Genomic DNA, 16408 nt, shown 5'->3' on the forward strand with positions numbered 1-16408 from the left:
AAGAAAAATCAAGTTTGAAATAAGAGAGAACAGAAAGAGGGAAGAGATAGAAAGCAAATCATTTGTAGCAAGGAAAGAGAAAGGGAAAGTGATTTAAGCAGTTAAAGAGACATTAAACTTAAAGGGACATTCAAGTCCAAAAAAAAACTTTCATGATTCAGATAGGGCATGTAATTTTAAACAACTTTCCATTTTACTTTTATCACCAATTTTGCTTTGTTCTCTTGGTATTCTTAGTTGAAAGCTAAACCAAGGAGGTTCATATGCTAATTTCTTAGGCTTGAAGGCCGCCTCTAATCTAAATGCATTTTGACAGTTTTTCCCCACTAGAGGGCATTAGTTCATGTGTTTCATATAGATAACATTGAGCTCATTCATGTGAATTTACCGAGGAGTGAGCACTGCAAGTCTGTCAAAAGAACTGAAATAATAATTTAATTATAATTGTGTTGGTTATGCAAAACTGGGGAATGGGTAATTAAGGGATTATTTGTCTTTTAAAACAACAAAAATTCTGGTGTGGACAGTTCCTTTAAATTTGTTTTTAACATGCATACGAAGACAAGAAATTCAACAACCTGAAAATATTTTTGTATAAAAAGGTTAAAATAAAACTGTTTAAATTGATATTGAAAAATGATCAATTTCTATTGAAAACCATTACTATCTATAATATATTTGTTAAAATATACCCATAATCCCAACTACAACTTTAACACAAGTTATCAAATAATATGTGGAGGGTACCTTATATCTTAAGGAGGGAGAGACCAAGGTTAAGATATTTATAGGTACACACTTAATATGATTATCAATGTATAAAATATTTCAAATTACGAACAAACCCCACACCTGGGAAAAACACTTAAAACTTAACTTTTACTATACATATTTAAAACAGAAAAAAGTATTAAAACATACTTAAAAACAAACAAACAAATGAATTAGATGAGAGTCACCACTTCATAGGTAATTTAATATTCACTATAAATGTTGCTGCACACTCATCCCACTGGGGAGACTTTCCCTACTCAATTTTTACGACTATGATTTTGTGAATCCCTCAAGTGGGGCAATATAGTGGGCGTTTACAACTATGGATGAGACATGCAGTAAAAAGAGGCAAGTAAAGATCACATCATTAAACTCGCATATATATAAGTAAAATTATCACCCTTGTAACCCTACACTTTACATCATGCAGCTCTGGCTCACGCCTGACGTGCGTTTCGCCAGTTAGAACTTTCTCAAAGGCGAACAGCAAAAATGCATGTTTGTGCACAACTCATCTATAGGGAGAGAATAGAAAATGGCTAATAAGGGCAGCTCCTGTAACTGTTTTGGCGAATCATGGACACAACTTCACAAACATGAACAAAAAAAGAATTTTCTTTAGTACAGGAAAATGTTTTTATTTTAAAATATCCTTCTTTGGTTTTTAATGGGCGTCAGTATAATTGCATTTATTTGTACTGCTGATAGCAACTTTGTGTCTTAAAAAATGAGTACATTGTGGCCCTGAGATACTCACGCTCCATAGGCAGGTATAGGTGGAGGAGGGGGAGCAGCACGAAATGTGTTATACACAGCACGGCCCCTGCCTCTTAAGTGTGCCCCTCGATATGCAATTGTGGTTCCCGCAGGTGGGTATGGGAAGCCTGTTACTGTAACAAAATAATATAAAATTGGTCAGTGAGATCAAGACCATAGAGGCAACTGAGGAAGTTACAAAACACACTGAAATTGTCCCCTTGAATTTCTGTGTATGTGCTGCATTCTCTTTTTTGTATTGTATGCTGTACAGAACTGTACTGTGCTGTTCTCTTGTATATTATACTATGCCATTCATAAAAAAGCTGGTTAATGTTAGAATTTAAAGGGTCATTAAACACTAAATGCATGCTAGATAAAATGATGCATTCAAAGAAAAGATAAGTCCATGACTAACATGTAGATGTATTTTTTAAAGTTTCATTAGTTGTTTAAAAAGTGACAAAATAAGTGTAAAGTTTTTAGTGTCTATAAAACACTGGGAGCTGCCATGTTGTAACTTGTGTTACCTTCTCTGCTGTGGCCAATTAGGAACAGTTAGGCATAGGTCATTTGAGTGTGCAGCCAATGGTTGTGCTGGATTTAACAGTGTTCTGCACTTCCATTTCTAACAGGAACTGAAAAGCTCACAATTTCAGAATGGAATTACAGGCAAAGAGGACAAAATAAATAATGAAAGTATATTGCAGAGTTGTTTTATATATACAATTTATCATTTTATATTACCATCTCAAAATGTTTAATGTCCCTTTAAGCACGCAAAATCAAGATTTTTTTAAAGCATAACCTAATTCAGTATCTCTGAATTAAAATGTTGATATGCTATATTATTCTGGTGTCTTGAGTATTTATATATATATATATATATATATATATAAAATATATACAAATTGTATTGTTTTTTTTTGTACATATAAGGAATGTTCACACCTCTATGAATCTTCTGGTGATAGAGGATTTACTGTGTCCCAGGCAAGCATACCTGTGTAGAATTCCGGTCCATAAACCGCTCCCACCACAGGATTTAACTTCCAGCCTGGAAAGAAAACATTAATTGACAGATTAAGTTTAGTATATTCAGTCCTGACATTTACTTGACAGCTTCTGCATTTCACTGTATATAATCTATAAACAGCCTTACATTGTCTCTCATACCTCCACTTACATCCTTACTTCTTAACATAAATAAGCCTATTCTTATTATATAATACCCACATACATGTATTAAAGAAACACAGTGACATTTTTAGTCTGCATTTTATCAAAGAACAAGAATATGTTATTTTACATAAAAAATTAACTAAAACTGACAGATTTATATTTTTAAAAGCCTGGCATGTAATCATGTTTCCAGATTGCCTTGTTCAAAACTGGAACATTAAAGTGACAATTTATTGCAAAAATAAAACAAATTATTTAAACCCATATTTCATAATTCAGATAGAGCATGACATTTTTAAACAACTTTACAATTTAATTCTATTATCTAATTTGCTTTGTTCTCTTAGTATTTTTTTGTTGAAAAGCATACCTAGGTAGGCTCAGGAACAACAAGCTGGTGATTGGTGACTACACATATATGCCTCTTTTCATTGGCTCACCTAAAATGTTCAGGTAGTTCCTAGTAGTGCATTGCTGCTCCTTCAACAAAGATTATCAAGAAAATGAAACAAATTTGATAACAGAAGTAAATTTTATGCCCTGTCTAAATTGTAAAAGAAAAGATTTGTGTTTCATGTCCCTTTAAGCTGCACAAAGTTTATTGTGTTTTAAATCCAACACTGATGTGTTTCACATGATCTCCTATTTTTCATCCAACTGCTTCCCCCCGCCACACTCAATCTAAGCCAACCCATGAATCCCGCTATTACCCTTTGTTCTCCCTTCTCTTACTAACTGCTAAGGCATTCCTCTTAGACCATTGCCCCTCACATTCCCAAAGCTAACAACTTTCCCTAGATTCCCATCATAAAATCCCATAATATTAGCAACCTTGAATTCATTATCCCCCACCACACACTTACATTTCTTCATATGCTTTCTTACATACTAGATTAGTTTGCTTATCTCTACCCACTGTCTATAACCTCTTAGCAGTAGCAGAAACATAGCTGCCATCTTCTAACAATGAGCCTTCCAGTGTCTAACACTTGTACCTTCTCTTTTATTATCCTCCTCTGCAGCTGATTCTATTTGACTTTTTTCTCTGCCTTATAAATCCCACCAACCCCCAAGTACACTGTCTTCTAGACACAGACATGTTTAATCAACTGCTAAATCTGAAGAACCATCTGACCATCATCTCTGATTTCTACAACTTCCTAATTTTGGACACCATCATAACACCCTCTTATCTCCTGCCTCCATTACTGCAACCCCTTACTAACTGGCCTTCCACTACTTATTTTTCCCCTCTCCAATCCACTTAAATGCCACTACTGGCAACATACGCCTCAGTTATTTTTCTAAAGTCGCTTAGCTGGCTCCCCATACCCATAAAAATACATTTAAAATATTAACCCAGGCCTACAAACCCTTAATAACACACCTCCTACCTATTTTGTTGCTTTAGGGCCATATTAGAAGTGGCTCGTTAATGATAGTGCAGGTAGCAATACTCAATATTGCTGAACCGCACTAACATTAGCACGCAACTTGATATTACAAGTCCCTGGTAATGCGCGTTTACCACAGGAGGATTAGCGTGGCCGACGTTGCTCTAGCAGCGCAACCTATACTTTCAATCACGATCTCGAACGCAGTAACTTCCGCTCATATAACAAGTTGAAAGTTATAGGTAGCACGCAAGTTAAAGCCGAAACTGCGCTAGAATATTTAGCGTGACTTGAGACCTGAAGTAAAGTGTAATGGTTAAAAAAAAAAAAAAAAAAAAAAAAACACATCCAAAACACATTAAAAAAAAGTTTTACTCTCATTTACTGTATGTTTACTGTGTATACTGTGTATGTATATATGTGTATACACAGTATATATATATATATATATATATATATATATATATATACATATACACACATACATACATGTGTTTGTATGTGTAAATAAGTATGTGCACACATACATACACACAAATATAAAGTAGCTTTAAACATGCAATATCATTTTTATTGATTTTTAATGTGGTTTAATGTGTTTTGAATAGAAATGCCTGACATTCCTATGTTCTTCACTTAGAAAAACTGTTCTTTTTATCTTTAAATAACTCTTTCTCTATATATTGGTATATACATTATATATCTTTATAGATATCTATATCTGTACATATTCATATAGATCTAGATATACCGTATATATATATATTTAAAATAATCATATATACTTTTAAAATAAAAATAACAGTTTTTGAAGAATATAGGAATTTGAAGTTTTCCTAATGCACTTTTGTATTTAGTGCAGATGATCTAGTACAGTGTCGGGTTAACGCATGAGTGATAACTAATATTTTTTTTCCAGCACTCCCCATAGATAATACTTAGCACGCCACTTGTAATCTGGCACCAAATCTTTAATGTTAAGGTTTTAAAAGTTAATCTAAACCTTCCTTTACTCTACATTGTCCTTAAGACTTAGTCATCTTGCCTTTCAAAGTCACCACCTCCCATGCACAAGACTTTTCTCATGCTGTGCTCACTCGCTCAACCGTTCACACAATCCCCAAATCGTTGTATCCTTAAATGCTCTTTAAAAATATACTTAGGGAAGCACATCACTTAATCTGTGAGGATTCTTGTGGGACCTGCCTGTTTTCCTGCTGCAGGTCCTCATTCATATAGAAAAAAAAACCAATGCTTCCCTTTCAAGACACTGCTAAATAAATTCCCCCTCCCTTTTTGCATGCATCATACACCGTGCGTATGCTCATTTAATGATGATGTCATCTTTTATTGCACTCTCATAATGCACATGCGCTGATTCAGAGGTGAGTACATGCAGCTTACTCTGTATCAAGAGCTGGGTGCATGGGTGAAGAGGAAACTGGTAAGGGAATTAACTTATTTTAGAAATATCTTGTAAAGGAATATTTTTTGTTAACATAAACAGTAAAAGAATGTTTACAAATACATTTCCTAATCATCCATTCTAATTTAAATAACCACCTCCCTTTAAAGCTGTTGATACAGTTTTAGGTCCTGAAACTGAGTATAGAAACCACTGAACTTTCAGTATAATTTTTGTTGTTTTTAGCCTTATGAAGTTATGTCCTATAAGTGCAGCCATATTGTTATCAGTTCTTGTAGTAAGTACGGCTCAATGAATCTACCCACAATTCATATTTTGCAGAGCAGGCATGCATCAATGATCAACTTGCAAGTATAAACTGGCAGCAAACACTAGCCTAATACAGCTAGTTTGAAAAATTGAGCCATTTAAAATTTGTATCACTTCTTTCATAATTTTTTAAAAGCATCAAATGTGGCAGCTATATAAGAAATTTGAGTGGACATTAAAATGCTCACTCCATATGTGATATGGCTGCCAGAACAACTGAGCTCTTCAGCCTCAAGCAGGGGAGGAGCTCAGCTAGAATTGTTTTAAAATGAATGGGGGCTGGAATGGAGGAATTCTGAGATGCTCGTTTTCCTTTTATCTAACTAGAAGAGATTGGCAGTCTCTTCCATTCACTCTCTGAGATTATTTGTTATGTGGCACTTGTACCAGTGCCAACATTTAGTCCCTATTTGAAGAAGTGCATCTCTGAAGAAGCGCAGGTACGCATGCGCGAAACGCGTCAGCTGGAGCTTACCCCATGTGTTTTGTGAAAGCCTGCTCCTGATTAAATCTATTCTGATCCACTATGAGTTCCAGAGTCTGCTTTTCCTCATTCCATTTAGTCCCTATTGGCTAAACTTCCTCTAAAAACATATGATTGCTCTGTAGGGCAACCAGTGGTCTGCCAGACCTTTTTTGCCCACCCCCCAAAAAAGTAAACAAGTACTAAGATCCTCAATGAGAGCCACAAATTCTTTTGCTCACTTGTTAAAGGGATAACATTAAAAAAATTCAACTTCAATTGAGTGGATAGAACATGGAATTTTAAACAACTTTCCAGTTTACTTCAATTGTGCTTAGATCTCTTGGTATCCTTAGCTAAAGAGTAATCACAGATAAGTTCAGGAGTTTGCACGTGCCATTTATAGTAACGTTATATATAGATACAAACACTGCTGCCATAGACTGCTGAAGACAGGTGCACACTCTTGAACTCCTACCAGCCTACATAACTTTTCTATTCAACAAAAGATACCAAAAGAACAAAGCAAATTTAAGAAAAACACTGGAAAGGTGTTTTAAATCACATGCTCTGTCTGAACCATGAACATTTCATTTTGAATTTACTACTTTACTGCTCCTTTAATCAAGCTCATGCAGAACAGTGTTAGTAAGAGGTCAGATCATTGGGGCAGGTAAAGAGTTTCAAATTCTCAGCTAAAAAAGTCTACTGCAGTCTTTATTTTTTTAAAACACAGTTAATATTGCAAACCATTCTACAACAATATGCTGCACTGTTCTACAAACATGAATTAAATGGGAAGTGCATAGACTAGCATACTGGTTGAAATTATCAGCAACCTTTGACAAGTAGGAAAATGATAAACAGATGTCTTTGGAGGAAATATTAGAACCAAGGCCGTTGTATCTATTACTTGGATTATATCATGTTCCTTTTTAATCTATAATGCTTTTAGTTTATGGTGATATTATTTAAAGCTGCAGCATTCTCCATCACCGGTTTCCCTTAATGCACTCAGAGAAATTTATTAATAGAATATTTATCTTCTTTCCCAAATGTCCAGACTTAAAAGTAATTGTTATTAAACTTAATATGTTTTTTTTCCTCTCCCTATTTTATACTTGTCCCTCTGAAGAGATATAAATATGTAGGCAAGTTTTGCCAGGAAAAAGAGAACTGTCCTCAGGATTTATAATTCCTTTTTAAAAGGACCCTGCAGTGGAACAAATGACTTGCTCTTATTTGTTAGTAGTGCAAACATGATAAGCTCTAGAAAAAATTGAACATATAATTTGTATACTGCAATGTCCATTTAAATATGGATGCTGTAAATGCCATGATAATACCTTTCTTGTTTTTGTAATTTAAGCTGACAAAAGGACTTCTGAATGTTCTTTTTTTCTTTATTGTGCCCAAAGCAGAAATAATCATTGTTTAAACCAGGCCTTAGTTAGATATGTTACTTAAAGGGACACGAAACCCAAAACATTTATTTCATGATTCAGATAAAGCATACAATTATAAATAACTTTCCAATTTCTATGATCTAAGTTGTTTTTTCTCTTTGTATCCTTCGTTGAAAAGTATTACTAGCCCCCAATAGTGCATTGCTGCTCCATCAACAAAGGATACCAAGAGAATGAAACAAATTAGAAGTAAATTGGAAAGTTGTTTAAAATTTTATCCTCTACAATTTACGATTTACTTTACGTAAATTTACGATTTACTTTATGGAAGCCAGCGCTATTTAAAGGGACAGTCAGCACCAGAAATGTTGTTGTTTAAAAAGATAGATAATCCTTTTATTACCCATTCCCCAATTTTGCATAGCCAACACTGTTATATTAATATACGTTTTACCTCTGTGATTAACTTGCATTTAAGTATCTTCTGACAGCCCCCGATCACATGACATTTTATTTATTATCTATTGACTTTCATTTTAGCCAAATAGTGCAGTGTCTGCCACAAGCCGCGGGCGTGATCACAAAGTTATCTATATGACTGACATGAACTAGCACTCCCCAGTTGTGAAAAGCAAATAAAAAAGCATGTGATAAGAGGTGGGCTTAGAAATGATCTGACTGTCCCTTTAATGCAGGTACTCACCATTCGTGTAAGGATTAACAGGTTTCTTATTTGTCATCACTCGAGCGGTGGCGTTGTTTACCTATCAAGAGAATGGAGAGTTAATTATAGGCCAGGAGTTCAAACAGAAAAGAACACAACAGGTTTGGCCCAACGGGTGTGATAACAACAATAGTCAATGGAATTCTTTACATCAAAACATTAATGATGCGAAAGAACAGCATAGAGCAGTGATTTAAATATATCAATTAGTTCATGTAATGTTAGCCATGTGCAACAAGGGGAAAAGGTGAATTACCAGCTGGTGTATTTATAAGCAAATAAATGTCTTTTCATGCTCATTTATAATGTGTAAGCACCCAGTAGTGTTACCAATAAATCATTTACTGTTTATAGTGATGCAGAATCAGCTGCCACAATATAGAAGCTGCATCCCCCCAGAATCCTTCCACCTAGACCTAGTTCTAATACATCAAGCCCCCGGTTACAGTATCTAGACCTCTGCCTACAATCTTCTAGCTCCTGCATCGAATTTACCAGCTGTTGCAATAACTGCTGCTTCCTGTATCCCAGTAAGAACCACAATATCCAAAGTAAAGCCCCAAATACCCCATCTCCTGCCTCAAAATCCCAGACTATTTTTGCAATATTTCATTGTTGTGTCATCAGCATATTTGCCGATTTAAATGCCCCAACTACTGGCACCAAAATCCCAGTTCCAGTTTACAAAAGTGTAGATATAGACACAAATATTTAAAGGGATATGAAAACCAATTTTTGTTTTCTTTCATGATTCAGATAGAGCATGCAATTTTAAGCAACTTTCCAATTTACTCCTAGGGGCCTATCTATCAAGCTCTGAATGGAGCTTGATGCCCCGTGTTTCTGGCGAGCCTGCAGGCTCGCCAGAAACAGCAGTTATGAGGCAGCGGTCACAAAGATCGCTGCTCCATAACCTGTCCGCCTGCTCTGAGCAGGCGGACAGACATCGCCGGAATTCAACCCGATCGAGTACGATCGGGTTGATTGACAGCTCCCTGCTGGCAGCCGATTGCCCGCGAGTCTGCAGGGGGCGGCGTTGCACCAGCAGCTCTTGTGAGCTGCTGGTGCAATGCTGAATACGGAGAGCGTATTGCTCTCCGTATTTAGCGAAGTCTGGCGGACCTGATCCGCACTGTCGGATCAGGTCCGCCAGACTTTGTTAAATAGAGGCCCTATTATCAAATTTTCTCCGTTCTCTTGGTATTTTTTTATTTTTTTTTTTAAACATGAATTTAAGTTTAGGAGCTGGCCCATTTTTGGTTTAGCACCCGGGTAGCGCTTGCTGGTTGGTGGCTACATTTAAGCACCAATCAGCAAGTACTAGACAGATGATGAACCAAAAATGGGCCAACTCCTAACATTACATTCCTGCTTTTCAAGAGAACAAAGAAAAATTGAATAAATTAGAAAATTGCTTTAACTTGCATGCTCTATCTGAATCATGAAATAAAAAACTATTTGAACTGCTGTCCACATCAATTCGGCTGCTCCCTTGAATATCCTAGAAGTTGCACTTAATATAGTAAAATTATTTGCTGGGAACCAAGATTACACCGGTACACTATCCGTTAGGCAGTTACTTGTGTAATACAGGACTAATTTGAAAGTACTTTACACATTCTAACTACTAGGTAGTAGTTGCACTTTCTTCCAATTCCAGAGGTTGTACAGGGTAATGATCTACTGATTGTAGTACAGTGTAACCAGTAGTTATAATAGGCATAATCAATCAGATTTATTGGATGTACTGGCTCATTCCATTTATCTGCTCCCTCCAATATTCCAGATACATTTTGTAACACTGCATCTCATCTTATACTATAGATATATCAGCTGCTGTCTTGAGTATTTCAGCTGGTTACATGAATACAACCACGGCTGTAAACATAAAGAATCTGGCACATTATGTAATCATTTTTACTCTAATTTAAAGGGACATGAAACCTAAAAAAATGATTTCATAATTTAGATAGAGAATACAATTTTAAACATCATTCCGATTTACTTCTATAGTCTAATTTGCTTCATTCTTTAGGTATCCTTTGTTGAAGAAATAGCAATGCACATGGGTGAGACAATAACATGAGGCATCTATGTGCAGCAACCAATCAACGGCCTTTTTAGATATGATTTTCAACAAAGGTTATCAAGAGAATGAAGCAAATTAGATAATAGAAGTACATTGGAAATTTGTTTAAAACCGCAAGCTCTATCTGAATCATGGAAAAAAAAGGGTTTCATGTCACTTTAAGTACAGAATTCTTCATATCTGTTTACCAAAAAGTTGTATGGGACATGTGTGTTGATGACCTGATTTTTGTACAGTCACTTGGTCAACTGTATGTATAAGTAAAAGATTTAGTATTGTACTGGTATAGGACTGAGTGCTACTGGTACTAGATCATGTGACAATAAAGATGTTAGATTTTGGGGATGTACTAGTTTGAGAAATTAAGAAATGTTTAAATAACTGAATCATGATTTATTGATCTTTAAGCATTTCTATTCATACATTTTTTTGTTTGTAATGTTTAATAGGCAATTTAATAGATTAGTGGATTTTGCTTTATCTGCAGTTAACCACAAGTCCCATTACGGGTTCTAGCATTACAGGTGTGAAGAGCAGCCAGTGAATCTGTCTGATGTACTATGCTGTAATCTTTATTATGCAGCAGCAATAAATGTTTGTTTGTAACAGGTAATAACTCTAGCCCACAAAGACTCTGTTCCTCTTGCAAAGTTGCTCAGTTAGTGAAAGTGTTTTCTGTAATGCTGTGTTTTAGTGAGCACTTAATCCACCTGTCGCCTGATTGGCTGAACCAGCCAGAAGCCCATGTCAGCAAAAGCAGGCATCGTATATTTTGCATGAATACTCAGTGGGCAGGCTGGATATAAGGCTATAGAGAGAGCCGACTGCAGTGCAAAGACTTGCCAAATATCACATTTAACTGTCCAGCCCAACCCTGAATTGTTGGAGAGATGTTTTGGCTGAAGCTGAACACTTCATGTAACCATAAAAAAGGTAATGTTGGAAATAAAACAGCATATAATTGGCAGCTATGCAGCAAGAGAGAGAGAGAGAGAGAGAGAGAGAGAAGGGAGAGAGGCTGAAAGAAATTCTGAATTACGACGAGAAGAAGTGAACATGAAGAAAAGTGTAAATGTGCTATAGGGGCCGGCATCAAACCATTGTGTGTTCTGCACAGAACTGGATTAAAGCAAATTAGGTGTCAAAAGAAAATTGACCCTGCTTTGTATAGAGTAAGCAGTGTATAATAGTATCTCTGCCACCATTTATCTTTAAACACACTGCCAGCATTATACAGGTTGTCCTCATAATCGGATTTGCTGCATCCAGTACCACAGCTGCTATACCCAATATCCTAACAGAATCCATCAACATTTTAGCTGTTGCCACCATTTTCACAGCTACTATCTAAAATTTTGATCCTAGTATTGAGGCTCAGAGCCATTTACTCGTGTTGTTTTCCTCCATATGGTCATTGTGACTACAATATTGCTAGTGCAATAGTGCTTCTTTTAACAGGAGTAAAGAACAAAAAGATTTTTGCAAGTAAGGTAAGAAGTTCAGTCTTTCTTCTTGCAGTAGAGACCAGTTTACCAAAGAGAAATACCAAAGCATATTTAGGTATGAAAGAATGAATGCTACAAGGTGCAAACAATTGTGTTTATTATTCCCAATGCCAATTGCAGAACTTGTTGAATAAACTCACAAGTGATATGAAACTTTCTGTTGACAGGCAATTTTGCACTTCTTTGATCCACCTTGCCAATGAATGTAACCCTTTCATACAAGGTTAAAGGGATATTGTACCCAAATATTTAATAGCAGAAATTAGGCTTGCTGAAGTTTTGCTTTGTTTTTAATTTAAAAAAGGTGTTTAAAATGCATGTTGTATACCTAGATATTAAGTGCTCACCAGCTGACAGAATAAGCTCCCATGGTTGTGTTGGTGAACAGGGGCAAGGTTCCACTGGTCTATCAAGAAAAATACATTTTGAAATAGCTTCTTGTAGATGAAACAAAAAATAAGTAAATTGTGTAGAATTTTACTCTAAGGAATATTATAAGTCTCCACAAGCAAGAAATATAGATTTTCAAACGTTGTACAAATTATTTTTCTCTGCTCATGATAGTCAAATTGAATAAAGAACATGAAACAATGCTTGCCTCACTCTGTAATGTTTCACACTAGCCTTCAATAGCATCAGTTCTTCAAACAAAACATTGTCCTTTCTATTGCCAACGTCTGTGACTTCAGCGAAGTAATGAAATCTAACAGAGCACTCACTTAAATGGTATAGTCAATAGAACTTTGAGCAGTAGGAACAAGGGTTAATTGGCTTTCACCATAACAACTTCTGCTTAGTCTTGTTTTTCTTAGAAAATCAAGAATTATAGAGAACGGTGCAAAGTTATAACATAAAGAATAATCATCTTTATCTTTTAAAAAATTAGTTTCCACTAGATCAAGAGAAGGTCTAGCTGATTTTCATTTGTACACAACAGATCACTCAATGGACAAAGACATTATAGTAAACACTTGAACACTTCCTTGTTGAGGAACTTCTACCCTGGCATGATCGCTATTCGGTTGAGATTATATGTTTGTGGTCTTTGCTATCAAAGATGTTTCTAAATGTTCTACAACTTTTCTTCAATACAAATGAAAACAGAATTTATGTTTACCTGATAAATTACTTTCTCCAACGGTGTGTCCGGTCCACGGCGTCATCCTTACTTGTGGGATATTCTCTTCCCCAACAGGAAATGGCAAAGAGCCCAGCAAAGCTGGTCACATGATCCCTCCTAGGCTCCGCCTACCCCAGTCATTCGACCGACGTTAAGGAGGAATATTTGCATAGGAGAAACCATATGATACCGTGGTGACTGTAGTTAAAGAAAATAAATTATCAGACCTGATTAAAAAACCAGGGCGGGCCGTGGACCGGACACACCGTTGGAGAAAGTAATTTATCAGGTAAACATAAATTCTGTTTTCTCCAACATAGGTGTGTCCGGTCCACGGCGTCATCCTTACTTGTGGGAACCAATACCAAAGCTTTAGGACACGGATGAAGGGAGGGAGCAAATCAGGTCACCTAAATGGAAGGCACCACGGCTTGCAAAACCTTTCTCCCAAAAAATAGCCTCAGAAGAAGCAAAAGTATCAAACTTGTAAAATTTGGTAAAAGTGTGCAGTGAAGACCAAGTCGCTGCCCTACATATCTGATCAACAGAAGCCTCGTTCTTGAAGGCCCATGTGGAAGCCACAGCCCTAGTGGAATGAGCTGTGATTCTTTCAGGAGGCTGCCGTCCGGCAGTCTCGTAAGCCAATCTGATGATGCTTTTAATCCAAAAAGAGAGAGAGGTAGAAGTTGCTTTTTGACCTCTCCTGTTACCAGAATAAACAACAAACAAGGAAGATGTTTGTCTAAAATCCTTTGTAGCATCTAAATAGAATTTTAGAGCGCGAACAACATCCAAATTGTGCAACAAACGTTCCTTCTTCGAAACTGGTTTCAGACACAAAGAAGGCACGACTATCTCCTGGTTAATGTTTTTGTTAGAAACAACTTTTGGAAGAAAACCAGGTTTAGTACGTAAAACCACCTTATCTGCATGGAACACCAGATAAGGAGGAGAACACTGCAGAGCAGATAATTCTGAAACTCTTCTAGCGGAAGAAATTGCAGCCAAAATCAAAACTTTCCAAGATAATAACTTAATATCAACGGAATGTAAGGGTTCAAACGGAACCCCCGGAAGAACTGAAAGAACTAAGTTGAGACTCCAAGGAGGAGTCAAAGGTTTGTAAACAGGCTTGATTCTAACCAGAGCCTGAACAAAGGCTTGAACATCTGGCACAGCTGCCAGCTCTTTGTGAAGTAACACAGACAAGGCAGAAATCTGTCCCTTCAAGGAACTTGCAGATAATCCTTTCTCCAATCCTTCTTGAAGAAAGGATAGAATCCTAGGAATCTTTACCTTGTCCCAAGGGAATCCTTTAGATTCACACCAACAGATATATTTTTTCCATATTTTGTGGTAAATTTTTCTAGTTACAGGCTTTCTGGCCTGAACAAGAGTATCAATAACAGAATCTGAGAACCCTCGCTTTGATAAGATCAAGCGTTCAATCTCCAAGCAGTCAGCTGGAGTAGGACCAGATTCGGATGTTCGAACGGACCTTGAACAAGAAGGTCTCGTCTCAAAGGTAGCTTCCATGGTGGAGCCGATGACATATTCACCAGATCTGCCTACCAAGTCCTGCGTGGTTACGCAGGAGCTATCAAGATCACCTACGCCCTCTCCTGATTGATCCTGGCTACCAGCCTGGGGATGAGAGGAAACGGCGGGAATACATAAGCTAGGTTGAAGGTCCAAGGTGCTACTAGTGCATCTAGTAGAGTCGCCTTGGGATCCCTGGATCTGGACCCGTAGCAAGGAACCTTGAAGTTCTGACGAGAGGCCATCAGATCCATGTCTGGAATGCCCCACAGTTGAGTGATTTGGGCAAAGATTTCCGGATGGAGTTCCCACACCCCCGGATGCAATGTCTGACGAATCAGAAAATCCGCTTCCCAAGTTTCCACTCCTGGGATGTGGATTGCAGACAGGTGGCAGGAGCGAGTCTCCGCCCATTGAATGATTTTGGTCACTTCTTCCATCGCCAGGGAACTCCTTGTTCCCCCCTGATGGTTGATGTACGCAACAGTCGTCATGTTGTCTGATTGAAACCGTATGAACTTGGCCCTCGCTAGCTGAGGCCAAGCCTTGAGAGCATTGAATATCGCTCTCAGTTCCAGAATATTTATCGGTAGAAGAGATTCTTCCCGAGACCAAAGACCCTGAGCTTACAGGGATCCCCAGACCGCGCCCCAGCCCATCAGACTGGCGTCGGTCGTGACAATGACCCACTCTGGTCTGCGGGAGGTCACCCCTTGCGACAGGTTGTCCAGGGACAGCCACCAACGGAGTGAGTCTCTGGTCCTCTGATTTACTTGTATCTTCGGAGACAAGTCTGTATAGTCCCCATTCCACTGACTGAGCATACACAATTGAAATGGTCTTAGATGAATGCGCGCAAAAGGAACTATGTCCATTGCCGCTACCATCAAACCTATCACTTCCATGCACTGCGCTATGGAAGGAAGAGGAACGGAAGGAAGTATCTGACAAGAGTTTAGGAGTTTTGTTTTTCTGGTCTCTGTCAGAAAAATCCTCATTTCTAAGGAGTCTATTATTGTTCCCAAGAAGGGAACTCTTGTCGACGGAGATAGAGAACTCTTTTCCACGTTCACTTACCATCCGTGAGATCCGAGAAAGGCCAGGACTATGTCCGTGTGAGCCTTTGCTTGAGGAAGGGACGACGCTTGAATCAGAATGTCGTCCAAGTAAGGTACTACAGCAATGCCCCTTGGTCTTAGCACCGCCAGAAGGGACCCTAGTACCTTTGTGAAAATCCTTGGAACAGTGGCTAATCCGAAAGGAAGCGCCACGAACTGGTAATGCTTGTCCAGGAATGCGAACCTTAGGAACCGATGATGTTCCTTGTGGACAGGAATATGTAGATACGCATCCTTTAAATCCACCGTGGTCAAGAATTGACCTTCCTGGATGGAAGGATTGTTCGAATGGTTTCCATTTTGGACGATGGAACCTTGAGAAACTTGTTTAGGATCTTGAGATCTAAGATTGGTCTGAACGTTCCCTCTTTTTTGGGAACTACGAACAGATTGGAGTAGAACCCCATCCCTCGTTCTTTTAATGGAACAGGATGAATCACTTCCAGAAGATAACCTTGGAAGACTATTTCTAGCGCCCAAGGATCCAGAACATCTCTTGCCCAAGCCTGAGTGAAGAGAGAGAGTCTGCCCCCCACCAAATCCGGTCCCGGATCGGGGGCCCGCATCTCATGCTGTCTTGGGAGCAGTGGCAGGTTTCTTGGC

General features: G+C 37.8%; 1 protein-coding gene across 2 annotated transcripts in view; it reads right to left on the reverse strand.

Moving 5' to 3' along the window:
* Positions 1 to 16408, reverse strand: part of RBFOX3 (RNA binding fox-1 homolog 3) — a 165007-nt gene that overhangs the window by 45164 nt on the left and 103435 nt on the right. For both annotated transcript variants that reach the window (XM_053706376.1, XM_053706368.1), the window contains 3 exons: positions 8414 to 8474; positions 2534 to 2587; positions 1532 to 1664 (listed from right to left, as the gene is read on the reverse strand). In XM_053706376.1, the coding sequence (XP_053562351.1) occupies positions 1532 to 1664; positions 2534 to 2587; positions 8414 to 8474 (248 nt within the window). The remainder of the gene's footprint in view (positions 1 to 1531; positions 1665 to 2533; positions 2588 to 8413; positions 8475 to 16408) is intronic.

This window comes from Bombina bombina, chromosome 1 (genome assembly GCF_027579735.1).
Source record: "Bombina bombina isolate aBomBom1 chromosome 1, aBomBom1.pri, whole genome shotgun sequence".
Classification (NCBI taxonomy): domain Eukaryota; kingdom Metazoa; phylum Chordata; class Amphibia; order Anura; family Bombinatoridae; genus Bombina; species Bombina bombina.